The sequence below is a fragment of the Plasmodium knowlesi genome, assembly GCF_000006355.2.
Source record: "Plasmodium knowlesi strain H genome assembly, chromosome: 7".
NCBI lineage: Eukaryota > Apicomplexa > Aconoidasida > Haemosporida > Plasmodiidae > Plasmodium > Plasmodium knowlesi.
This window is the reverse complement of record NC_011908.2, coordinates 897381-924224: the sequence shown is the minus strand read 5'-3', so window position 1 is coordinate 924224 and position 26844 is coordinate 897381. Positions and strand designations below refer to the sequence as shown.

The 26844-nt window shown below is 41.3% G+C and overlaps 6 protein-coding genes across 6 annotated transcripts; 4 read left to right on the top strand and 2 right to left on the bottom strand.

Annotated features, from left to right (window-relative positions):
• Window positions 1–658: 658 nt before the first annotated feature.
• On the bottom strand, window positions 659–3013 carry PKNH_0721300 (membrane attack ookinete protein, putative; the record flags this gene model as incomplete). Its single annotated transcript, XM_002258468.1, has 1 exon — window positions 659–3013. One exon carries the CDS (start codon window positions 3011–3013, stop codon window positions 659–661), a length of 2355 nt encoding a protein of 784 aa, XP_002258504.1.
• An 885-nt stretch (window positions 3014–3898) lies between these two features.
• On the bottom strand, window positions 3899–6106 carry PKNH_0721200 (nitric oxide synthase, putative; the record flags this gene model as incomplete). The annotated part of the gene is made up of 1 exon (XM_002258467.1): window positions 3899–6106. The coding sequence occupies one exon, from the start codon at window positions 6104–6106 to the stop codon at window positions 3899–3901; it is 2208 nt and encodes a 735-aa protein (XP_002258503.1).
• Window positions 6107–7363: 1257 nt separating this feature from the next.
• PKNH_0721100 (OTU domain-containing protein, putative) lies at window positions 7364–8062 on the top strand (the record flags this gene model as incomplete). Its single annotated transcript, XM_002258466.1, has 1 exon — window positions 7364–8062. One exon carries the CDS (start codon window positions 7364–7366, stop codon window positions 8060–8062), a length of 699 nt encoding a protein of 232 aa, XP_002258502.1.
• Window positions 8063–9247: 1185 nt separating this feature from the next.
• On the top strand, window positions 9248–10252 carry PKNH_0721000 (DNA-directed RNA polymerase II subunit RPB3, putative; the record flags this gene model as incomplete). The annotated part of the gene is made up of 1 exon (XM_002258465.1): window positions 9248–10252. The coding sequence occupies one exon, from the start codon at window positions 9248–9250 to the stop codon at window positions 10250–10252; it is 1005 nt and encodes a 334-aa protein (XP_002258501.1).
• Window positions 10253–11311: 1059 nt separating this feature from the next.
• On the top strand, window positions 11312–12741 carry PKNH_0720900 (3-oxoacyl-[acyl-carrier-protein] reductase, putative; the record flags this gene model as incomplete). The annotated part of the gene is made up of 5 exons (XM_002258464.1): window positions 11312–11401; window positions 11490–11678; window positions 11862–12344; window positions 12456–12506; window positions 12652–12741. The coding sequence occupies 5 exons, from the start codon at window positions 11312–11314 to the stop codon at window positions 12739–12741; spliced, it is 903 nt and encodes a 300-aa protein (XP_002258500.1).
• Window positions 12742–14319: 1578 nt separating this feature from the next.
• Window positions 14320–26356, top strand: PKNH_0720800 (conserved Plasmodium protein, unknown function; the record flags this gene model as incomplete). Its single annotated transcript, XM_002258463.1, has 3 exons — window positions 14320–14421; window positions 14551–14634; window positions 14843–26356. The coding sequence occupies 3 exons, from the start codon at window positions 14320–14322 to the stop codon at window positions 26354–26356; spliced, it is 11700 nt and encodes a 3899-aa protein (XP_002258499.1).
• Between the last annotated feature and the right edge of the window lie 488 nt (window positions 26357–26844).

The following is a 26844-nucleotide window of genomic DNA, read 5'->3' as shown; positions in this document are numbered from 1 at the left end:
ATTCCTAACGCAACCCCCCCTCTTGCCTTTAATAATTTTTTCCGCGGTACCTTCAAATGGAAAGAAAGCAATCAAAAATTAGAAAAAAAAAATATATATATTTTTTTTTTCGTTCGCTCTACTTGCGAAAATAAAACGCCAAGCAGAACATGAGAAGACATATAGGGCATACGGATAAGGCATGTAACATTTTATCTATCCATCATTAATTCGTATGTTTAATTTTATTGTGCGTTTTCTTCCAATTGTTATGTTGTTAAATATATGCTATCATTCGAAGGGGTATATAGTGTTTTTTTTTTTTTTTTTTTTTTTTTTTTTTTTAAACATGGAAGAAGGGGACATGAAATTCCGACGGAAAAGGATTAGCTCTTCCTTAGCACGTTTCTGCCTCTCCCATTTTGATATCATTTCTTCCAAATATTTTAAAAAAAAAAGAAAAAGAAAGAGGGAAAAAATAAAGGCGCACACTTGGAGGGAAACAATGAGCAGAAAACAACACCTTTGCAATGTTACAAAGGACGCATAGATAGGGGTGCCCGTATTGTAGTATAGGCCCACTACGACTCTTACAATGGAAAGAGGAAAAGGTCATGAAAAAAGGGCATGGAAAAAGGTCTGTGAAAAGTGGGTCTTCCTTTATTGGCCACCGGAAAGTCTAATAAACCGACACGGAGTAGTAGTTAAACCCCTTCATGTGCTTCTTATCTGAACATACGTGAAAGTTCTTGGGGCAAACACCATTCACGGTGAAGCATTGGCCATTGCGTTTGTTCAGGGGAGTTCGCGTAAACTCAAAAATGAGGTTGAATAAAACCTGTTGCGGGCATATTTCTATATGTTTCTTCTTCTTCCCGGACACGTTTTCTTTCGCCATTTTCCGCACGTTCATAGAGAACTTGGAATTTTGAGACTCCTCGTGACCGCACACCACCCATAGACCGACAGCAGACTGGTCCGTTGGCCCTTGCATCGAGCAAGATGACTTCCCATACTTGCACGGGTATATAGAAATCGATATGGGGTCATTCGAATTTAGCACACTTATTCCAAAGCCAAATAAAATAACTTGATTTTTCTCGGAGCACTCGAGGGTTAATAAACCAGTGCCTGATTTTACCTTCTGCTCAAGGAAAGGTATCATTTCTTCATTACACATGGCGAATAGGTAGTTGTACGCATTATCGCTCATCTTGGAGTAGCATTTGTCTGAATCCTCATCACATGTATTAATATAAAAATCTTTCAACACAGTGAAGTCGTTAGGCACTGACAGCGAAAAGCCTAAAATAAAATTTTTCTTCTCTTCACATTCGAGGACCACCAACCCAGTTCCACTTGCAAACACCTTGCGCGATTTCATCAGTTGCTCCTTCACATTGTACCCCCTCATCTCGTCATCTGTTATCTGGCCCAGGTTCAATGGGACATTCACAGAGATGTAAAATTGTAGCGCTTCGTCGTACACCGTCGTTAACCTAATTGGTAAAATTCTGGACAAAGGCTCATACTCCCCCTTTATTGGCATCGGATTGTCTTTTATACTCTTTGCCCATTTTTCAAAATTCTTGGGATTGTTCGGATCATATATCGTGTCTCCCCCTATGATAACCGTTTCTTTTTCCATACTGGAGTTAGTGTTCTCTTCATTACTTGCCTCGTTCGTATTAGTGCTTGTTGAGGCCTTAGCCTTGAATAGGCCGAATCCGGCTGAAGCACTCACAGATACCGATATACCCTTTTCACTCATCGCCTTGTATTCATTTTTTGATATCTTTATTTGCTGTGTTATTTTTCCCCCCAAATGGATGAGGGTCGAAACATGGGTTCCGAAGTTTTTAAAAAAGTACATCCACGCCTCTACACTTTTGCCGCACTTTTCCGTTTTTCGATTATCTCGGAACTCTTGCGCGGTGCAGTAAGTCCCGTCATGCTGAAGCGAATTGAAGTAAGAAGGTAGTAACGATATTGCCCTTACGAACGGATCGCTCAGCTTCCACTGCGAGTACTGAGACAAAGACGCCATGTACTTGAAGCAGTAGCTTTTCAACATGAACAAACGAAATTTCTTCTTCGATATCGTGTTAGATACACTCGTATATCCTGTAGATGCGGAGAAGGAACCAAAGAACCCGTAAGAAGCCCCTATAGACGCATCAACGGAGAGCTCCTTTGTGTACTCACTCATTGTACTTATTTCGCTTTCATTTTCTGATCTATTACAAGAAATTTCATTTCGCACGTATGAACCATTTGGGTTTATATTCACGTAAGTGTCAGGATAATCAAAATCTGACTTAGGGTAAGTCAATTTGATGATAGAATCTCGGTACCCAGGATCTACCTTCAGGAAAGGATCACCAATTGGGTTTCCAAAAATGAAATCGTAACCCACCCCTAGGTACTCTGTTCCTTGTATGACCACTGTAGACATACCATCTTCTCTTTCTTCTTTGTACTTATTATATAAATCCTTTTTCTCGTCCACTCCGTCATATATAACTACTGTATTGTGTTCATCATTGTAAATATTTTTTTCACCTTCCATGTTATCTTCTTTCTTTTCCGTGTTCATCATCCCAATTCCTTTCATTAGATTCACGAAGTTTTTCACCTTACTGTTTCGACAACCTTCAGGATTAGTTTTACAATCGCGTTCACCAGGTGTGGAGTCACTATTATACTCCTCCACCTCATGGAAGTTGATGCTGCGAACCCGACTTGTGCTTTTCCCATCGGTTGAACTATCTTCCAGAGGATTTTTTCTCCCTCCTCCTTCTAATCCCCCACTATGTAGTACCTGCTTTTGTTGCAAAAAATGAAGAATGTCGCTGTTCTTTTTTGACAACCTTTTGTTAGGGCCCACTTTCCCCTCCTCTACATCTGAGGCGCAAACGTGGGGTCTAGCTCTCTGGTGCTTACTACATACACTCTGAGTTAACAAGTCGTAAAGCACGTTCCTCACTATCCCTAAGTATATGGCCAGTATGAATGCTCCCCTTCGAAAGGCCATTTTTTTACAGGGGGTTAAACGGTTATGTGGACGTTGTGGACAAAAACAAATGTGTGTAGTGTCAGCAAGGTGGTAATTTTCGCTTTGCCTTTGCCCATTTCGAATTTTTTGAAAAGGCGGAAGTTAACCCATTAAAAGGGAAAAAATATAATTTAAAAGTTGAAACGCTTTCTTAAGGGAATCAACCGGCTCATGGAAAAAGGAGGTCTATACTAAAAGGTGTGCAGATATCGGAACGAATCACTACGAGTTCTCAAAGGAACAATTTCAGCGTAACCGAATTAGACCGATACGTATGAACTCATCCACATGTATCCACTAGTGCGATTTACCTTGCAAAATTAAAGAGAACGAAATATATTTTAATTCAGCGTCTGGGAGAGACGTCCAAATTAGTTCTTCTTTGGAGGGGGAAAGACAAATGTGCAGAATTGCTCTTTAAGGTGTGTGCAAAAAAGGGAAAATATTATATCACTCAGCTAGGCAAATAGACAATGGCGCTAGTATAAAAAAAAAAATATAATATAAAATATCGAAAGACTCAGCTAGCCAAAAGAGCAATCTGACTAGGAAAAAAAAAAAAAAAAAAAGAACAATTCTACCTGACCTAGTTAGCCAAATGGACAGACAACTAGAGAAAAAAAAAAAAAAAAAAAAAAAAAAAAATATATATTCCCTGATCTAGCTAGTCAAAGTGGACCACAAAAAAAAAAAAAAAAAAGCCGGTAACACTCAGCTCTGCTACCTAAAATAGACATTGGTCAACCAAAAAAAACATTCACTGCTAGTCCCATTAAGATGACACATTACCATCATTAAAAAGGGAATCCCATTTCCTGGCGAAGAGTCTCCAAAACTGGATATACAAATTCCGTCGTGCTTGTTTCACCACATTTCTTCCACATACCTCCCGGCCTTCTTCAAGCTTTTGGTAAATTTCTTATTGTTTTGTTTGTAATGCATCGGCAAGCTGTTAATCGTTTTGTTCACATCTTTGCTCATGTTGTTATTTCCACATACGTAGATGTAGGCTCCCTTTTGTATCAAACTCCAGACAAGATCCTTCCTTTCCAGAATTAAATCCTGCACATAAACCTTTTCATGTTGATCTCTTGAGAAAGCAAGGAACACTTCATCGATATGCTTCCCTTCCACAGCTTCTGAAATTTCCCTTTCGTAGAGGAAGTCTATTTCTCTCTTTCTGCATCCGAAGAAGAGGATTCGCTTGGCCTTCTTAGCTACTCCATTATACACACACGTTTGGTCAAAATGTTTAAATTCCGTTATGAACGCTTTGAAGGGCGCAATGCCCGTTCCAGTGGCGACCATGATAATATTAGTCGATTCCAAATAGGGGGGCAAACAAAATTTTGAAGATTTTAAATTAAATTTTACGCTATCATGTGGGGTTAATTCTTCCGTTAGATAAAAGGAGGACGAACCTTTAAACCATCGTCTGCTGCAAAGTTCTCGTAATTTCTGCTCACTTATTGGAGGAAGCATATCGTTATTTTTAAACTCTTTCAGAGCCTTACGAAGGGAATGAATAGGGTACTGTTTTTTCTTAACGGTTAAAGAGATCGTATCTTCCCCTTCCTTGGGGGATGAAGAAATGGTGTAACTTTTTGGAACATTCCTTGGAATTAGTTGCAAAAATGGGGTTAATTCGAACTCAGCTTTTGGCATGAATATGTCGACAAATTCAATCAACGTCATGTCTGACTCTTTGCAAATGTTGAAAAACGTACTTCTCTGTTTATTGGAAAGGATATAATTAAACATTTTGAGTTCCTCCACATCTTTGATGAAGCACTTGAACTTCTTTAAAATGTTTACCCTCGGTATGGTCGTCAAGTCACAGTAGTATGCCAGTGCATCTTCCACGGTGCATGGCGTGGGGAAGGGGACACATACAGGGGTGTTTTCCTGAAGAATACTACTTTGTAAGGTATTCAAATTCGAACCGTTCTCCTGAGATTCTTGGGATCGATTCTCTGTTGTATCCTTAGACACAAAGGTAAATCTCTTCTTCCTATCTGTATCGTCTATCCTTAACCGCTTCAACCACCAGGAGATGATTTCATTTGGGTTTTTCGCCAACACAACCAACGTGTCAGCTGCTTTGAAGGAGACTTTCTCCACAGAGATAACTATACGATTGACCTTATCATCATCAGAAGTATGGTTCACATGTTTCAACAGGTTCTCATTCGACATGACCCTTCCCGTGTGATGATTAAAGTAGAACTTACCGGTTATGTCTGTCGTTTGGTGAGGCAAAATTATTGTTTCCGTTTTACCAGGATGTGCTTGTTCCATCCCATGTGGTAACGCACCTTCGTCTGTCGCTTCTTCTCCGTATCGAATACGCAGATTTATTTCTGGAAGAGTTGTCCAGTCCACCAACTCGACCACATTTTCTGAAAAAAATTGCACTGGAATAATATCCTCCTTCATATGTAACATTTTGACAAGTTCTTTAAAAAATTCCCTTTTCCAAATTTCAAAATCCTGATAAATATTATCATCATCATCCCCAAACACATTTTCGCTAATCTGTGTTGCCTTAAATTTGGTGAGATAGTTGGCTAGCTTTTTTGCAACTTTGTTAAAATGCTTATATTGTTTGCTTCCTAATCCCATAATGGAATATATGGTGTTTCTAAAATATTCATTGTCATCATTCAGATTTTTGAGCCACTTAAAAAAGGCACATGCATTGTCTGTGGGTTCTCCATCTCCATAAGTAGCTACGATGAATATGCGCACACCAAATTTTGATATTTCATCCTTGTTGAAATATTCCAAGTCGATCACCTCTGCTTTTATATTGAAAATATCTCTTAGGTTTTCGCTCAGTTCTTTGGAAAACTGTTCTGCCGTTCCTCCTTGGCTGCCAAAGTAGATCTTCACGTTGTTCCTAATTTGTTCGTTTGTCTCAATGTCCCTTTGACTTTTCAATCGGAGGCATCTTCTTACGATATTTGTAACTTTTTGAAAGAGGGTAGCATGCCTGGTCTTCCAGGCAAGGAACAATGCACAGGCGCAGAAAATGGACCCCTGCAAAAGGAGCCTGCTTGACCGCCTGATCATTTTTCCTAAAAAAGGGGGATGCAAAGGCCTTTTGACAAACCTTACAGGCAGCAAATCATATAACCGTTTTCTATCAACGATATGATGACGATTATGCTCTCGTCCCCTTCAGTGCCCACCCTTTATCTGTATAATGTTGGTTGGCACGTTCTCCTTCCTGATCGGACACCTAAATACCACTCCCCCTTCTTAAGCAGCTTGGCTGACATGGTGGTTTTGCTCATGAAGCAGTGCATGTAGAATGAGTTATAACATTGTTGTGTTTTCTTAAAAGGTTCTTAGTGCCCTTTACCATCACCACACCCCTCCACGACCAACCCCTTCACGCAGCGTAAAAGGCTTCAATCCTGTCTTGAGAGCTCGGCGCAAGGAGCATGCAAAAGGGGAAAGTAGAGCTACAAATAAGCATACCAATCAGAAGCGTCCCCTTCAGGGTCACTATCATTGGCTGAACCGGAAACAGGATCGACGATCGTATGTAAACCGGGCCCACCGTAACCACGGTGAGTGGGAATTCTAAACCGCTTCTTAAAGAGGAGTTTCAATTGGGGGAGTCATCTAAAGGTTTTTCGGGAAGGTACGCAACGGGCGATGAAGTTCAAAATTGGCGCGCTGAAAAGCAGTACAAAAAAGCGTTGCACAGAAAAACGCGGCACAAACCGGGAAGAAGCAACTCCCTCCCCCAGCAAAGTGCAGGCAAAGCGGAGTTAAAAAAAAAAAAAAAAAAAAAAAAAAAAAGGCACCTCTCGACCCATCTAGGCGCCGATCAACAGCTCTCAACATTGCTTAACGCCATGGTGCGGAAAATTCCCTCTGAGTGGCCCTTTCTTCCAATTTGCAGCTATTCCACACAGGCAAGGAATTTACATCATGTGTCCCTATTGAAGTACACGTTTTTCCATTTTATATTTTATATATATATATGTATATATGTATATTGTGTTAATGCATTTTGATTTCCCGAATGGGAGTGACCCCTCTGTGTGAATTGCGCCAACCGGTTGAATAGGCACGTGAGTCAATTTTTCGTTATGTGGTAAAAAAAAAAAAAAAAAAAAAAAAAAAAAAGGTGCTAGCGGGGGGAGGAGGGGATGCATGTTTGTGCTGCTTAGGTTAGAGGGGGGAGTTTCCGGTGGATCACATATGCTTGTACGAGCAACCACACCACCGCGCCACCACTGTGACGATAGGAGAACGAATCGTGATAAGGCCAGACAGCCTGTGCAGCCACCCCCTCCCTGTTATTTCCTCCCCACCATGGAGCTCTGTTGCAGAGGGAAACTGAGGGACCTACGGTGCCGATACATGGAGAGCAGTTTGCGGATCTCCGAGAGTCTCCAGCGAGACGAGCAAATGGAAACAAGGCTGAGTATGAATATGAACATAAAAAGCTTAGCATCTGTGCTGACAGATATGCAGAAGCTAAAGCGTGCAGAAGAAATGAAACGATACAGTACCTTCGACAGAAGAATTTCCTTTTTAAAAAGAAACAAAATAATAAATAAAACAAATTACAAATCTGGACGAACAATTTTGGAGAAGAGACTCTTGGCAGTTGATTGTGAACTAATTAAAATTCCTGGAGATGGTAACTGTCTGTTTCGATCCATTTCATGTAATTTATTCAACGAACAAAAGTATCATATGTATGTACGAAAAAGGTGCGTGGAGCATATGCTAAAATGTAAGGATGAGTTTTCCATTTATTTTGAAGAAGGCACCTTTCAGGAGTACACAGAAAAAATGTCTCAGAATGGCTACTGGGGGGATGAGTTATGTATCAAGGCCACAGCAGATGCCTTCGATTGCGTTGTTTATATTATCACTTCCACTGAGGATAACTGGCATTTGAAATACGAGTCTAAGCATCGAACCCAGGGGGAGTACAAGAAGTGCGTGTTTCTGGCCTACACCAGCCCCGTACATTACGACTCCTTTAGGCTCATTCGGTCGTGACGCCCACGTTTTGCCGAAGGGGGAACCCTATGGTGACGCTGTTATCCCTATATGTCCCCTCTGTATCTTTATTTCTGTGTTAAAAGGGTGCACAAACTGGTGCATTTTTGCGTGCTACTTTTCCATGTGCATTGGTCTCTCCCCCGTAAGTGCGAGAACTTCAAATGCGCCCCCTTTCCTGTGAGCCGCGGTAAGCTTCCACCATTGTGCTTTCTTAATTATGAGGTAGCGGCCAGGGGGAGAGGCTCCCCATTTTTGCGACCATACTATTCTGCCCACTTGTTTGTGCGAAGTTTACGCTCCATTCATTGGTACTCATTTTGCTGCCTTTTTTTTGCTGCCTTTTTTTTGCTGCCTTTTTTTTGCTGCCTATTTTTGCTGCCTTTTTTTTGCTGCCTATTTTTGCTGCCTTTTTTTTGCTGCCTATTTTTGCTGCCTTTTTTTGCTGCCTTTTTTTTGCTGCCTTTTTTTTGCTGCCTTTTTTTTGCTGCCTTTTTTTTGCTGCCTTTTTTTTGCTGCCTTTTTTTTGCTGCCTTTTTTTTGCTGCCTTTTTTTTGCTGCCTTTTTTTTGCTGCCTTTTTTTTGCTGCCTTTTTTTTGCTGCCCATTTTTGTGACATTTCCGTGGGCGGTTCTCCACAACTCCCCCAACACAGCACTACGTGCGATACGTGGTCGGATGAGTCGCGCAAAAAAAAAAAAAAAAAAAAAAAAAAAAAAAAAGTGGTGCTTCCCCTATCTCGTGTGACTGCTTAAAATGCGGAGGAGTGCCGCTTCGAAATTTTGCTAACAACCGGGGTTGATTCTAAGTGACAGTCAACGCTGGGTGGTCCCCGAGGTTATTTTTATAGTAATCTCTTCGCTCCTCCTATTATTTTATATAATATTTTAATTAGCTTGGTTTGGTTTGTTTTGAATTGGCTAGCTTTACTTTTATTTGATTTAATTTGATTTGGCTTGATTTTTTTTTTTTTTTTTTTTCTCCAAAACCCCGGCATTGGGGGGAGGCGCTGCAGAAAGCGCCACAGTAAAGAGGCAACACGTGTAGCAAAGGGGTGGGAAGCCACTTGGCAGAAGGAAAGAATTGGGAGGTCAGCGGCGCATACGGTATCTTCGTCACGCCGCGTCTGTTTCACTGTCGCTCTGCTACCGTTGTGTGATACCATGTTCCACCTCCCCTTGGCACGATGAACGCGCACGTAGCGAAAGATGCCGCAAAGCGGCACGAAGTCGAAATCACCAAGTTGACAAAGGACGAAATGACATTCGTGCTACACAATAGTAACACGGGCATGGCGAATGCGCTGCGAAGGATCATGTTGTCGGAAATCCCAACGCTTGCCATCGATGTTGTGAATGTGTACGAAAACACAAGCCCTTTCCATGATGAATTCCTAGCGCACAGATTAGGGTTAATACCAATTGATAGTAGAAATGTTAAAAATTTTGAGTTCAGAGAAAAATGTAAATGTAAGGAGACATGCTCCAAATGCACCATTCAGTATTTGATTCAGGTGAAGTGCAACAACGTTAGCAAAATAGACGTAACGCATTATGACATCGAGTCTGTGGAGCACGAACCAAATGTGCCAATGCCGGTGCCATTTGAAGATAGAAATAATAAAATGGCACAGAGCAATGCCATTCCAATTGTTACACTGTCTAAAAATCAAACGTTACATATGAAGTTAATAGCCACAAAAGGAATTGGAAAAATGCATGCCAAGTGGATACCTGCAAATGTATCCTACAGAATCGACCACAAGGTTTCCATCAAACATCACTTAATCAATTCTCTATCGCCTGAACACAAACTATTGTTAGCCAACAGCCTGAACAAAGATTGCTACGTTTTGAAAAATGCCGAAGCTCACGATAGGGATATGTCTTTAAGGTTAAATGAAAATATGTCCGTCGTCATGGCAGAGAGTTGTATCGAAGTTCTCAACGAATTGGGATATAAAGATGTTGTAAAAATAATTTATGATGAAACCAAGTTCCATTTTAAAGTCGAATCTGTTGGTTCCATGCCACCGGAGCAGGTTGTAGAAATGGCCATAGAAATTTTGGAGAATAAGTTAAAGACGCTAGAACCCCAAATAAAGTCCTCCTTCTATTCCATCGATGAGGTAGCCAAGCAGCTCAAGGAACAGGGCGTTTCTCTGTACGGAATTCAGCTCGACCTGGAGTGACAAGACTGACTACGTGATGTGCCTCTGCACTATATCAGCAGTGCATATGTCTATGTGTATCTTGCGCTTCCACTTGCGCTTCTACTTGCGCCTCGCCTTACTTTCTCCCATTTATCCCTTTTTTTTTTTTTTTTTTTTTCGTTCCTCCTTCACGCTCCCCGTGTGCGCGTGCATACGTGGTACCTTCGCGTACACCATTATATGCTTACAAAAAAATAATAAAAACTTTTAATTTTCCGGCATGTCCATTCGCACATGGAGTTGATAAGCACCCGCGAAACGAAGTCGTTCGAGAAAGAGCTTAATGGAAAGATTGCCATGTCCTGGGGCGTCGATCGAAAAGTCGGTGCACAGAATATGCTCCTCATTCTTATTAACGCCCTTTTTTTCAAACGGGCAAGAGAAAGTAACACACAAGTTCTACACATCACTTAACTGTTTGTAGAGGCGCAATTTTTCACTATTCTCTGCGCTCTATATACACAAGTGTATGATTCCGTTCGTGTTTTGTGCGGGAATCCCCCATCTTTTCTGACATCATCACCCCCATCAATTTTTTTTAAATCGTCCTTTCAAAAGTACACAAAAAAAAAAAAAAAAAAAAAAAAAAATAGAATGGCTTTTTTTGCCACAATTTAAAAAAAAAATTTATGAATAAAAAAAAAAAAAAAAAAAAATTGATGGAACATGCCGCCCTGTTGATTATTCCCCCAACAATTAATACAAACGAAGCAAGACGAAGCAGAGATAATTGTGTAGAATCTTCGAACATAGTAATGTGGGTGCACGACGATTCATTCCATGAAACAAAAGTAATACGAGAAAAGGCACGGCATTCCGCATGTGCAATCAGTTATACACTTTGTGGAAAATCACATCGTGGTAAGCCAAGTGAACAAGAATTGTTCTTCCCACAGGGATGAAAAAAAAAAAATAATAATAATAATAAAACTAAATCAAGATTGCAACTGATAATAGAATGATTAAAAAATTCATCCACATCTTGTTCTGACGTATTCTCCTTTTTTTTTTTTTTTTTTTTTTTTTTTGCGCATTAAAATGATGACTCTACATTGTTACTTCCTGTTCTCCCTTCTTCTGAGCCTACTGAGGGGATACAAGCTGATGCATGCACAGGGAAGTGCGCAGGTAACCATGGGGGGAGTCTGCACATCGTCACTTCTGCACTTTATTACTTTTTTCCTTTTCACCCCTTTCGCTTGCCCCTTCTTTTTAGATGGTCCCCCAACGGTGTGCACCCAGGAATGTTGCACTTCACGCGACACCCGATAAGGAAAGAAACTACTACCACTGTGGGAAGAACCGCGTAGCACTCGTTACAGGCGCGGGGAGAGGAATTGGAAGGAGCATCGCCAAAACACTGGCCCGTTCGGTGTCCACCGTGTTGTGCATCAGTCGAACCCAGGTTCGTGAGGAGTAAAAGTCGTAACAGGGGGGAGGTAGTAGGCTAAGTGGACGTAATGGATAAACTTCCCCGATTTGACATTTTAATGTCTGAATAATTGTGCCATGTGCGATCTCTTCGTTCAATCAAATGATGAACCTTTTTTTTTTTTTTTTTTTTTTTTTTTCTCCCCTTCTCGCTCAGAAATCCTGTGATAATATCGTGGACGAACTCAAATCGATGGGTTGCCAGTCTTCAGGGTATGCCGTGGACTTAGCAGACAAGCATCAAGTAACAGAGTTGATTAACAGAGTGTTGGAAGAAAACAAAACCATAGATATTCTTGTGAACAACGCAGGAATTACCAGGGATAATATATCTCTTCGTATGAGTAGCGAAGAGTGGGAAGATGTCCTAAAGACGAATTTAGATTCTCTGTTCTATGTAACACAACCAATTGTTAAACGGATGGTTAGCAATCGTTATGGTCGTATTATTAACATGTCTAGCATAGTTGGTCTTACAGGAAACCCAGGCCAACTTAACTACGCGTCTTCCAAGGCTGGGGTCATTGGGTTCACAAAAAGTTTATCCAGAGAACTGGCTTCAAGGAATATAACAGTAAATGCGGTTGCCCCCGGTTTTATTGCTAGTGACATGACTGATAAAATCAACGACCAGATAAAGGTAAGTAACGGATAGAGGAGGGATGGCAGATCAGTGCACGACAGTAATGTCCTCTCCCCCTTTTTTTTCTCCATCCCCACTTCATCTTCTTCTCTCTTCATCCCCCTTCAGAAGGAGATCATTGCGCATATCCCCACTGGGCGGATGGGGACACCGGAAGAGGTGAGTCAGCCTTACACAGGGTCATCCCCCTAAGAAGTTTCGCGCCCACGCACATGCACATATCAATATATATTATACATAATATATACATAGACGCGTATAATGCCCACCAATTTCCTCCACCCCCTTTTTACTGTCTGTACAGGTAGCTAATTTAGTAGCTTTTCTTGCCTCCGATATTGCCGCATATATTAACGGAAATGTGTTCGTAATTGATGGTGGCATGTCCATGTAATTTTCCTCCCCTGGGTTTCTCCACAAAATTGTGTCGATGATACAATGTCCCCTCAGGGGTGTGTGTGGGGGGAGGTGGGAAAGGAAAGGTCTTTACGCCCCCAAATTGTTAACCTGCAGTAGTTCACATATCCATCGCCAAAGGGAGGGTTATGCTACTACGTTGTGAATATAGCCACTTTGCACTCCTTACTTTGGAGTACCTTCTTTTGCTCTTTTTTTTTTTTTTTTTTTTTTTTTTAACATTTAAGAGGAACGCGTATCAACATGGTGAGGAGAGATATTTGCGATTGGCATTTCCATCACAAGTGATAAGTGTGTACCCCCCACACACCCATTTTCTATCCACTTTTGCGTTGGGAACACGACATATGTAGATCCTTCCAGGGTCTGCTTTAAACTTACCATGAGGGGAGGAAACCCAGTTGAAATATCCACATGTAGTGGAGAACAAAAATAACGACCTTCTCTCTATGGGATCATTTGTTGGACATGCAGCGTACAAACATTCCCAAATTGGTAGAAAGTACCACCTGTACAATGTTATTACCTGTTATGGCTACTTGAACGATGAAAAAAAGGGGCGAGTTCCATCGGTGTAATTCCCCCTTTTAGAAAGCAAAACTAATACAGGAGGAGAATATCCACCTCTCTCTAAGCATGTAAAATGCTCATTCGACTGGGAATTATTCTCCTCCCTTCACTATTAATGGCGTTGCCTACTTTAGCTACAACGTACTACGTTAATGGTGCCTCTTTTTTGTTGGGTCGTTTGCGGGATCTGTAGGGAGTCCCATACTACGTAGGTGTGTTTGGCCACATGTCCACGTCCACATGTCGATGAAAGGAAAAAAAAAAAAAAAAAAAAAAAAAAAAAAAGGGGGGGCCTTTAGAAATAATACCCATGATTTTAGCAGACTTTTTTTTTTTTTTTTTTTTTTTTTTTTCTCAGAGTAGGTTTGATAAATTTAACCCAGCCATAACTGGGAGTGAAAATTTCTATTCACCATAATAATACATTTTCAAATTTTTATCTATCAATCCGTAACATTTTCAATTTTTGTTTAGTTGTGCATCACTTCTCTGCGATCTACTATGCTCTGTTTTGTTCCATCCCGTGTTATATATATGTGTCCCAAAATTTGCTCGCCCTGCAGGTCCTGGCATACCGAGCCCCGTGTGTTGCATCAGTTAAATTTACTTCAGTTTGATTCAACGTCTTCGCTACATCCATTTTTTTTTTTCACTACTTTCATTTACTCCACCTCTGTCGCTTCTACTTTTCTCGCTTTTCCTACTTCCCCTATTTTCCTTCTTTTCCGAGAAAGTCTCTCCCCACCTTGACCCACCCATTTACGGAGTCAGCCGAAAGGTTGCTATCGCATCTGAATTCGTGGGAAGGGATCTCAGAGGTCACCCCGTTACTTTTATTTCGATGCCTTCCGTGTTATGTTGTGCAGTGGTAGCGCACATGTGTAAATGTGTGGTCTGACAGGGAGTTTCCTTTGTGCCAACGATCCACCTCTTCCGCGTGCACACGTGCATTTCTACATGTCGCACCTTTACCTTTTTGAAAAAAATGATAAACGTACAAACATGCCAGAGCAGCAATCGAGTGGATTTCCTACTGAGGGGGAAATTCGTTAAAGGTAGCAGAAGGAATTTTCTCCTGGCCGCAAAGGTAATACCAGTGCCTCTCTCCCGAAGGGGGTAGTGAAGAGAGGGCATTACCCGACCTGTCTATGCACATGTGTACTTATTCATAGAAATGCCCCATGGCGAACATGCCTCCAAATGTGCAACCACACAGGATTCCTACCTGGAGCTTCTCACCGGGGATTTCAAAGAAACCATCTGCGTCCAAAACACCTTCCTTAGGATCATCTATCTGCAGGTAAGCTTGTGCATTTTTTAGCCCCTCAGAAGAAAAACGCAAGGGATAACAAAGGACATTGTTTTGCAAAACAAAACACCGAACTATTTGCCTTCCTATTTGGAAGCGCATAGGTGAACACAGGGATACATCGTGTTACCCCGCGTGATGTATGCCATCGTTGTTCATGTGCTTACTCCCACCGTCTACATATGAACCTCCTACACAGATCCAGAGAGGAAAACACCAAGACCAATTCCTCGTGGCAGATGAAAAATTGAACTTTCGAATTTTGAAATTTGACGGAAGCTTCGTGGAGACATTTTTCCTTGGGAATTTCAGATCATCAAAACTGAAAAAATATGTGGACCATTCAACCATAAAAGGAGGAGAGAAAAAAAATGAGTTCTTCCAGGAGTATTCCAAGCACATCCATGTGTGCAAATTAAAAAATATATTTTTGGTATCAATAGAAAATGTTGTTTTTTTTGTAATAGAGAATAAATCTAATTGGAATCGCAAGAAGTTAAATGAAGTCTCTCGTAATTACTACTTTGGACTGAAGTACATTCCCCAAAAGAGGAACGTTAATATTATGTACGACCCTATGCAACTGAGATATTATATTATTCATAGGAATAAAAATGGAAGGAAAAGAGTTAAGTACATTTCCTCTTCCTTTGAGAGTGACTGCAAACCGCATGTCCACGAGATATGTATGAACTGCCCTCAGGAAAGACCGGCCCAGAGCAGCATCAAAGGAACCGACCTACAGAGCAAACATACGTCGAGGCATCTCCCCACTCACAGAGGGCAAGGCAGAAAGCACCCTTTGCCAAACACAAGCAAGTGTCCCATTAAGGTGAAAAAAATACGAATCGAAAATTGTTCAAAGAAAGAATTCTCATGCATTCTCTTTAAAAAAAACGTTTCCTTTGTAACACTCTTGGAGTGTTCGAGGGAGAGGTACTCAAATGTGCAGTGTGCTCCATCCTATTCTGAACACCGTAGCATCAGCAGATTAAAGGCCTCTCTTTATAACAACCTTTTCGGAGAAGGGTGTGCGTTCGTGAGGAATGCGATAAATGTGGGGGAGTTATTTATAAATCCGCGAGGACAAGGGGGCATGGGATTATCAAGCCATGTTACTTCTCCATCGAAAGGTAATATGTCTTACGGGGGATATAAGGCGAAGGAAACGGAAATGAATTGCCCTTTAAGGAGTGGAAACGTTGTTCGCACGGAGCATACAGTTCATTACCACGATGAAGAGCAATCATGCAGTGAACAATTCATAAGGAGGAAACACTCCACGGAGGAAAATGCACCAAAGAAGAACTACTATAATGAATTTTCCAACTGCACAAGCTTAAAAATATGTTTCATTGTAAACTTTATACGAAACAGAAGCAGTCACTCTGATTTTGTGAGACACCTTTTATTCCTTTTCGATAGGGAAGAGAGCGAAATGATGATGCTTATGAAGAATTTGTGGAGGACAAGCATGTTTGAATCAAAGGATTGGGATATTATTAACAAGTACGAAAAGAATTTCCCAGGGGATGAATCTACGATGGTTCACACCAACTATATAGTGGACCCATCTATTAAACAGAAGCAGATTTTTAGCCATAGAAATAACTCCAAGGGTGGAGAAACCGAAAGGCACACTTTTGGGACATGTCCACTGTGCCAGTACCATTTTGAGAAAATCAAGTTTCTCCAAGGGGATCCCGTATTTCAGCAGATTTTTGAAAAAAACTTTATTTATCGACACGGTGTGATTAATTCAGATAATGCGGTTAATTCAGATGGTGTGATTAATTCAGATGGTGTGATTAATTCAGATGGTGTGATTAATTCAGATGGTGTGATTAATTCAGATGGTGTGATTAATTCAGATGGTGTGATTAATTCAGATGGTGTGATTAATTCATATGATGCGAGGCTAGTGATGACACTTCTGCTCGGCCTCTCCACCAGATTGAAGCTCCTCCTTGTCTACTTTTCCCTTTTCTTCTACTCCACCAGGAAAACGTTGAGTAGCTCCTTCCGCACCGTCCTGTTGAGGAGACAAAACGGGAGGCCTTCAATTGTGCGCCAGCTAGCCATGCATATTTACCTTTTGAATCTTTTTCTTGTTCATATTTTTAACTATGCGTGTGGCCACTCGGAGGGGGACTCTTCAGCCCATCACGCAGCGGAGAAATCAGCAACGGGGAAATCAGCAGCGGAGAAATCAGCAACGGGGAAATCAGCAACGGGGGAAATGGAGGGCTCCTCCGCGAGTGAGCATATCCATCGCGATAAGTGTGATGTTACTCATCTGGAGGAAGAACCCAACGGAGTGAACGCAAATAGCCCAAGTGTGTGCACGCCAAACGGAGATAGACTAACGAATGGGGTATTCCTCCGGATATGTAAAAAATTGAATCAGCTCATTAGAGAATACATGACTGATTCCACACAATGTAGGAGTGCAGGAATCGAAACGGATTTAGCAACTTCTCATAATCACAGGTTAGAGACAAATGAGGGACAAACCACAAGTGGAACTGCTATACAACATTGCGAAGCCATAAAAAGTATCATAATGGATATACAGAATCTGCGCCTTATATCAAACACCTGTTTGAAGGAATTGAATTTTCATTATGGAAATGTGAGGGATAAATTATTGCGCGCGAAGGGGAAGGTAGAAAGGAGGAGGTGGAAAATGTCAAACCATACCCATGGGGAATGGACCCATGAACACAGAATTGGTCAAACGACACACATCGTACTAATTACTACAAATGACAACGGAAGGGCCAACATAATATTTTTTAAAAATAAGAAAAAAAAAAAGAATACCACTATCAATAATATTTTAATACCCATTGCCAAATTATATCTCCCTATGGAAATAGAGAAAGTGGAGAGCGTAATGAACAGATCCTCCTTTGTTCTATTTGCCAAGAGCGGGATGGTTTTCTTTTTTCATTTTTCCACAGAATATGGCACGAACCTTACACTGGTGAATTATCGTCTCGCTCTCAGCACCGACATTTCCTATATAGACAAGTTGAGATTCTTAAAAATTGTTAAAAGGGATGGCGCATACGATGAAATTGAGGATCACATCTTATGTTCCGACTATTTTGTTAAATGTTTCTGCTTGAGGAGCCTCCGTAACTTCCCCCCGCGTTTGTGGTCTAGTGTCCCCGTTGAAGGGTGGCAAAGGGCCAAGCACATCGGAAAGGAAGGAGAGAAAAGTGAACACTTAGAGAGGGACCTCCTTTTGCAATCACGTAGCAAAGGGAGTGGACAGAGGGAAGACACTCTTCTCCAAAGGAGAAATAACTACATAAAGAGCGCAACCCAATTTCATGCACTGCGCAGCGATCCCTACATCGACAGCCTATACACGTATCCATTTGTGTACCACTATGATTTTAAGCTTTTTCAAAATGTGTGTGCTAGCGGGTGGGACTCTGGCTCTATATATTCTGGTGCCAGTAATTGTATTTGGGCTGATATGGACACCCCGATTACAACTGTTGTGATGTCCACCGTGGGAAGAAGCTCTACCTATAGCAAGAGTGGGAATGTTTCTGCGCGGCTTTTGCCCAAGAAGAGAGATTCACACCTACAGCTGCAATCACCCAGAGGTGTAAGCTCGCCGATTGTACACTCCACAGCTGTCTCGCTTCAAATCAGCAAGAGCGCCTTCAACGAGATATACAGGAGAAGGAAGAACAATTCCTTCACACACACACAGGGGGATGATCCAAACGGGGGCATCACAACATGTAGCGCAAGAGCAACCGAAGAGAAGAGAGTCATCCCCCGGAAAATGGGGCCCAAACGGAAAAGAAAATTCCGCTTCTACATTAATAACGAAAACTCTGCAGACAATATGAGGAAGGTAACATGGAACGAAGAAACTCCTCCCCTAGAAGATAAAAATTCATTTGAAAATGCTTCCCAAGGGAAGGACGAAAGATTATCAAATACTATCATTGTATCGTTAGGGAGGGACTATCCTAGGGTGAGCCATCCTGTGGAAATCGCCTTCGTTAAAAGATATCTCTCAGTTGATCTTCGAGAGAAGAAAATGTATGTAATTATTTTGCTATTCGACATGGTAGCATCCCAGATGTTCATAGAAAGGAGAATTTTGGGGAGAGGCATTTCATCTAAAGAAGAACAGGAGAGTAACTACTTTAGAAACCTAATTGAATGGACAAAAGGAATGTATTGTATAAGCTCCATGGGGAGTACCTCCATGAGAGATACTCCTGCGTCGCCCTCCAAGGCGAGTATGACAATAGATGAAAGCACAAGCTTTATCCTCTCTCTAAGTGAGGAACAGGCAGACGAACTGTTCATGGTAAAGTCTTCCGTTTATAGGGTTTCACATCGGCAGCATGCTAAATACAATTTTGAAAATGTAAGGAAGGAATACTACACTTATGAGAGAATAAAAACGGTAAAGGATTACAAATACAAGGAAAAGGCGGTCGTTAGTCACTTGTCCAGAATACACAGCCAGTTCAGCATCACGGACGAATTGAATAAGATTGCCAATCTGTACAAAGGGATGACACAGGTGAAGGAAGAGTCGGACGAGGACAATAACGTATTTAATGTGAAGAGGTTAAAAAAAAAGTTGTCAGATGGATTAATTATCTTGGACAGTAATAGAGACCTGCACAAGTTTACCCTCGGTCATAAGGTGCTCTTACAGAGACAGGTCATTGCTCTCCGGACAAATCACACCAACATGAACACCTTCATGATACATTTCAACGACCAACTGAGCATTCTTTGTATGACAAGCTATTTGGAGACCTGCTATCTGTACGTTCGAAGCAGGGGCAACCTCTTCCGGGTTTTCCAAAATGCGCTCTCTCTGCTGAAAGTAGAAAAAAAAACCTCTTCCGATGAAGCAAATATGTTGGCTATGTCAGGGGGAGTCCCCACGAAGACCCATTCTCAAGAGGAAAACTCTCCTACCAAAAGACGGATCGAACAAAACAATATGAAGAAAAATGTAATATTTGAGATGATCAAAGAAAAACACGTAGAATCACTAAAACTTTTGAAAGAAAAACTTATATTTGCAAAATGTATAGGCCAAAATGGAAGAAACAACTTTTACGTTCTCTTGGTAAGTACGAGTAGTATCATTATAAATCACTATTATGTTGACACTCTCAGTGGTAGTACCCCTCTACAATTGGTGCATACATCTTGTTGGTGTCTAACCTCCACCCCAGTGGTCCACTACCATTTCGACAAGGGTATCCTCGCCTTATCATATGTAACTGGCATCGTCGAGTTGTTTTACATAGACGGGGTGAATAGTGTCTGCTTGTTAATCAGTCAAGTGGCCTGTGAGGAAAGAATACACTCCATTTATGTAACCCTCAAGACGGACAAAAAAGGGGTATCCCCCTACAGGACACCTACATATAAGTTCAAGTACATTTTGCTATGTATAGGATTGAAGAGAAGATGCAGAGTACTCACTTATTATACCAGTCAGAGCTGTACACGCCACTTGAGTAGAACATCACCCTGGTTATTAAACTTGATGGACGATATGCCCCCCCAGGAAAAGACGAACAAAAATATGAACATATATGGGCGCTCTTTAAAGGCAATAAATGTCGAGATGGAAGAACACCGAGGGAAAGACCTCCAATCGTTTCACCATCTTCGTACATTCCAAGGCATAACGAAATCGATGAGCCATCCGGAGAAAAATACACAGTTCGTGGCAGAGGTGTATGAGTACACCATAGACACCTTAAACGACCATTGTACTATCACCGGGATGATCAAGCTGAATAATTTTTTACTCATCGGAACAAACGAAGGAGTGGTCAAAGCGTATGATATATTCCATTCAAGTAACGCCCCAACGAATGATCTCTTTTTGCGTCATTTCAGGGTTTTTAAAAATCAAAGGAGAGTAACCAAAATGTTTGATGAATTTTTACTTGGAAATAACTCCGTTTATTTTGTGAATCCATTGAAGGGAAACCACAGGTGGGTCCAGTCTCCACGGGTTGTTTACCAAAAGAGATTCCGAGTCGTGGCCTTATGTCAAAGTGGCATTTTCATGTTCGTGTCGGATAGGGTTATGCAGGATCGAACGACAAAATTGGAAGAAGGGACAAGGAGGTGGAAGAGTGTCTCTGGTAGCAGTAAACAGGACGATGATCAAAGTAGCGATTTACACAGCGGAGATGCCGTGACCGATTCCACGTTTGCGTCTGTATCCGTGAAGCGCACCCTCAGGAGAGGCCACAATTATTTGGACGAACTGAAAAGCAGGGTGTATGGATACCTTGGCAACCTGCTGAACTTGGAAAAAGACAAAGTGCGCAATTTCTTGCGGGATAGGCGCATAGGCGAAGGGGGCATGCCGAGTAGGAACATTTTTGTTCTTCCTCTGCAAATTTTCAAAAATGAAGCTGATCCCATGTCTGTGGGAGTAAAGCGATCTGATGCATCAAATCAATTTAACCATTTGACGGAAGGGCGCCAAACGGATAGCCCACCCATTGACGCTACATGTGGGGATTCAAATGAATCTTGCGCAGACAGGCATAAAGAAATCATTCATTCTCGCCCCATATGCAGGAAAAATAGCGAAAGAATCACCACGAACATAGAACATTTTGATTACGCAACTTTGAACCAAAGGTTAATAAAACTGAAACATGAAATAAATGCTAATAGCATTGTTTTAATTAAAAACAAAGACTTAACTTTTCCCTACCTAATAATTATCAGCCTAAACGAACAACTGTATACTGGACTGATTCAGAAGGATCAGCTCCTTGTACAGAAGAGGATAAATTGTAAAGAGGGAGGTGCAATAGATAAATTTGTAAAGTTTGACAACTCATCTCCCCCTTGTGATTACTACATGCAGAATTTTGTTCTTTACTCAGAGGTTAGTGGGCAGAGGAAGGAGGAGAGTGTCAGTGCGGAGGAAAGGAGCAACAAACCGTTCGAAGGGGCTGGAAGTAACGATCGTGTAAAGTTTAGAGGACACCCCTTCTATGGTGATGCAAAAAAGAAAGACCACTTCTCCGCTAGGTGCGCCAAAAAAGATAAACCAAATAAAGCTAAAGTGTTTACCTCGGAGAAGAGGGATAACGAAAGAGGAATAGGTACCCACTGTGGAGGTAATAACCTGTTCCTAAAAATGAACAAGAATATTATTAACACCTTTAATAGTAGCAGTCTGTCAGATGTTCTCCTGATCAACCTAAATCGAAAATATATCCTTACTGAGTTGTTCCTTATTTGCTCATGTTCGGAGAAGGGGAAAATTATTGAGGCCATCGAGGGAGGCGGCGACAGGGGGCAGAGCTCAGGACAGAACCCATTACAACCTTCTTCGGAGCAGATCCTAGGGCATGATTTTTCGGACCATCTCGCACGACCTCTCCCCCTTGAGTTACCCCCGCGACGCTTCCCGCCGAAGCTTCTCACGAACCGAATTGACGTTAAGGGAAATAGGAATGATATTGTCAATTCCCTCTGCATATACACCCAATTATATTTAAGGGATCAGAACCTCTTTTCTTGGAACAAACATATCTTGTGTCTGGTGCGCAACCAGTGCGTAAACTTTCTGAACAGATTCTACGCCTTCATGTTTTACAACAGTGTTTTCAAGACGCATCAGCTGAACCTGTTTTTTCAAGATAGATGGATAGCGAAGAATATAACCGTTACCCCGGCAGACAGTAGGGAGCGCGCTCCTCGAAACCTAACCCTTGAGAATGCCCCCCGAGATAGGGACAATTACTATTTTAAGGACGAAGAGAAGAAGAAGGAGCTGCTCCTTAACTGCATCAACAACATCTCAGATATATTAATGGCTCTGATTGGAAGGAAAGAGGAGGCCATTATTTGCAATAAATTGTTTCTCGACCCGAATAATAAGGAAGGTAAGGAGGTAGAACCGAGCCGTACCTACAATGGTGAAAGGGGAGACACCCACGAAGAAGATGATCTGCGAGACATTCGAAGAGCTGACGCGAAGGGAAATGGAATCAAGAAAAAAAAGGACAGCGAGGAACACTGCAATTACACGAAGAAACAGAGAAAATTGAGAAATGACGAGACTGTGCAAATGGACCCCAAGGGCGGTACAGTTGGCCCCCTCGACTGTCTTGACGACGGTAATGCAAGTGGTAATCCTCTAGCAGATTCACTCCCAAAGCAGATCAACGTAACGAAAGGTGGAACCAAGAATTTAGAGGGGGTTTTAAAAAACGTCGAAGAGAAGGAAGGGAAGGAAGAGAAGGAAGAGAAACATGTGAAGTACCTTCGTCTGATGAAACTATGGGACAAATTTAAACTACAGGAAGGTAGCGACGGGCAACCTTCTCAAAGCCGAAACATGGTAACAGAAATGTTATTTGTAAGCTTGTTGAACGAGGTAGAAAAAATATATAAGCTACGCCTGTTGGGGGATGTGCCCTCCAAGGGGATCGAGGCAGACAATGTAGGGGCGAGCACATCTGTGAATTCATCTGAGAACGGAGACGACTGCCATCTAACCTTCCTCGCCGTTCACCTCAAAGGAAGCAAGTACCATTTCAGCTCTGTGACTGAGTTTTACAAAATAGTGAACAAGGAGAATGCCAAGGGGAAGGACTCCTTCGAAATGGATGACCGAGCAGGAGTAGCAATCCGAGTAGGCAAAGCAGGTGAAGTGACAGGCGTAGCAGGTGAGGGCGCTTCCCCTCGGAGTGCCACCCATGGATGTAGGAAGAAGGCACACAAAAAGGAGCACAAACATGTGAAAAGAAGAGGCATCCAGAAAATGGCCCACCATAACCGACACACAGGACAAAGAAAAGGGAAATTCCTCGTCCTATCATCTAAGAGAACTGCCTCTTATATCCTCAGGGAAAACGTAGGGATGTTTGTGCTATACCGAGGATGGCTGAGGATGGCATGTAGATGGGCCAAGCGATTTGTCCAAAGGATGAAAAAAAGAAAAGGAAGAAATGAAACAAAGGAGACAAAAGAATATTTCATAGAGAAAGAGAAGGAAACCTACGATTGCCTCTTCATTTTCCCCAAACAATTAAGGCACCAGTACAAGGAAATCATCCTCTGTAGATTATGGGACAAGGTTAACAGGATGCTTAATTTTAACGATGGCGACTTTTTTCTTGTCCTGAAGATACATATGAATTATGTGTTCCTTGTTAATTGCCGCAAGAGAGTTTCCTTCTGGATCAACATCAAACACGTGTATAGAAATGTGCTAGTTATGCGTCTTGAGGAGGGATCCGACAACGGGGGGGAAACCAGGAAAGGGGAATTCAGCGACCAAATATCCAACGGCCAAATATCCAACCGTCAAATATCCAACGACGGGCCAGATAACGAAACCGTCTTCCACGAAGAGAACAACAAATCCGCGCTCAATAATAAAGTTGCGCTAATATTCGAAAAGACGACGCGAGAAGATATCCTCTCCTCCTTCATTAAAAACACGACGACCACCCCCATCACCTACATGAGTAGGGGCATGAAAAATATAAAGACCTTCCAGAGGAAGTACCTAATCTTCACGCAGAAAAATCACATCGTGCTACTGAAGATTATTTTTTCAAAAAGCAATGGAAAATTTTCAAGGAGAAAAAACGGACTGATGGAGAGAATCCTGCAGAATTCTGTCTACGACAAGAAGATGCTTGTCTATCGAACGGAGAATGGTCCAATAGTGAATTTTTCCGACGTTTTTAATGAGATGCTCTACAATCAGTACATAATGAAGAACAGGTCTAGCGGGAAGAAGGGTCTAAGCGAAGTAGAGTATATAGAAATGTTATCCAATAGTAGGGGCAATCTGCCAGGCGCAACCACCACGACGAACACTGGAGGGAATAATCCCGACCGAAGTTCTAACCCTGATATAAGCGCGGAAAGCACCCCATTGGCAGGGAATCCAAACCGTGGAGAATACCTAAACAAGCAGAAGTACCAACAGATGAAGCAGAAGGACGAGGAATACATGGACCTATTTAAAAGTTACATATTCGAGCAACAATTTACCACCGCGGAGAAGGAGTTCTTCTACTCCCTCGAGTACGAAATCGTGGAACATCACAGAAACGAAGAAAACTTTGAAAACATAAACGACATGGATGTGTGTGAAAATAAAATTCTCATCGTTACAAATAGTTATGTTCGCTTGTACCAATACGACGAACAGAAAAATGTTCTGACCCTACAATGCTCCAATATGTTTTACAACATTAATAACATGATAATGAACGAAAGGTATAGGAAGGCATTAGTCCTGCGAGGCATTTTCCAAAGTGTAAATATCGCGTCGAAGAGATTCCTTTCCATTTACTACGTGCTCGGGAAGTGTATGTACTATATTGGTCATATAAAATTAAGAAATGAAATAAAATTTCTTTTGGAAAATAAATTAATACACAATCTCATGGGGGTTAATATGAATGTCAATCAAAGGGAACACATGATAGACAGCATACGAACGTATGAGAAATTTTTTTTTAATTTTTTTCTTGTGGACTCCAAATGTAATTTTCTCTCCATATATACTTGTCCCTTATCGAAAGACAAGCAAATGCAACAGAATTACTTTTACGATAATAATCGAGCTGTGCAGATATGTCATGACCTGATATTATTCTTGCAAATACTTATCAATGGGAAGAAGAACAGCTCCACATCTCTCCATCCAAGTGATCCATTTATGAGCAAAATAGAATATGCCTACTCGAAGAGGATGAAAAAAGTAAAGAGGAATTATTTTTACAATAATTATATTATAAAATCCAAGTACAGAATCTTCTTAACAATTTTCGTCAACAGATTCTTCATCTACCTGAATAAAAAAATCGTCTTTTTGAAAAACGCCTTTTCACAAAGTTGCATGGATGACCTACTATTTGAATTAAAGTTACGTGTTTACAACAGAATTTTAAGACTCAGTTCGTACCATTTCTCTGACAGGAAAAGTGCCTTCCAGTTGCTGAACGATATGTATGATATGCGGGCTAATAAAAACGCACCCTACTTTTCTCTACAAACGCGTCTGCAGGATTATAGGGACATTATCAGCAGGGAATTTAACCACATGAAGGTGTACCCCTCTGCAGCCCCGCGTGCTGATCAGCCTGTAGAAGATTATTATCAACCCACCAGTACAAACCACGCGCAAGAGGAACCCTCCCTCGAAAGAAACATTGCCAGAAAAATTGAAGAAATGAATAAGTATCGATTCGATCCTATAATAGACTACAACGGGGTTGTAAAAAACAACATCAAAGACAACTCCTACTACGATATAGATTTTTATCACTTCCTCGATTGCATTCACAATATGGACCAAGGTACCTTCTCCAAAAAGACCAAAATTACAGAATATAGGAATTATTTGAAAAGCAGCTTTGCAGACAATTCGCTTTTTCAGATGTATTTTAACTTCCTTACGTACATATCCAATAACCCCAAGATGTTCCATCACATCAAAAAGTATTTGCATTTCCATCCTTACTCCACCAAGTTGTTAAAAAACAGGGTGTATTATTTCAACATGGATTTGCTCAATGTTATTTTTACCTTTGATAACGATGCCTTGGGTGAACTTAAAAGCGTCCTCACCTTATTCCCTACTTGTCCCTCCTTGGATGAGGTGTTCACGGCAGTTGCTCTGTTGCGCATGCCCCTTGGTGGGGCATAACGATGATGGGTGGTCATATACCATTGCGTGTGTACACATGAATAGCTTCACACACACACTGTGTGTCAACACTTTTTTTTTTTTTTTTTTTTTTTTTTTTTCACATTTCGATTTAAAAAGGGATTTCCCTGTGCACAGCTATATAATTGCGAATTAGGCTTAGCCTTGGCGGGTGAGGAGTGAACCTAGTGATAACTTCCCTTCTCCCGGTGGGGATACTGTTAAGCATGACAAGTGTCTTCATACATATCCTCAGTGAAAAATCCACGTGCTTTATTAAAAGAAATTTATTTCTTTGCTTTTAAAAAAACAAACATAAGAAGGTGATTTAAAGGCGGCAAATATATTTTTTCTCCCCTACGCTCCCTTCTGTACCTCTAAGCCTTGTCCTGCTGTCACCTGTTGATTCACATTCAACGGACAAAAAAAAAACTATGATTTAATATGCATAGATAGATACCCCGTGTTCACCAAATGGTCACATAACA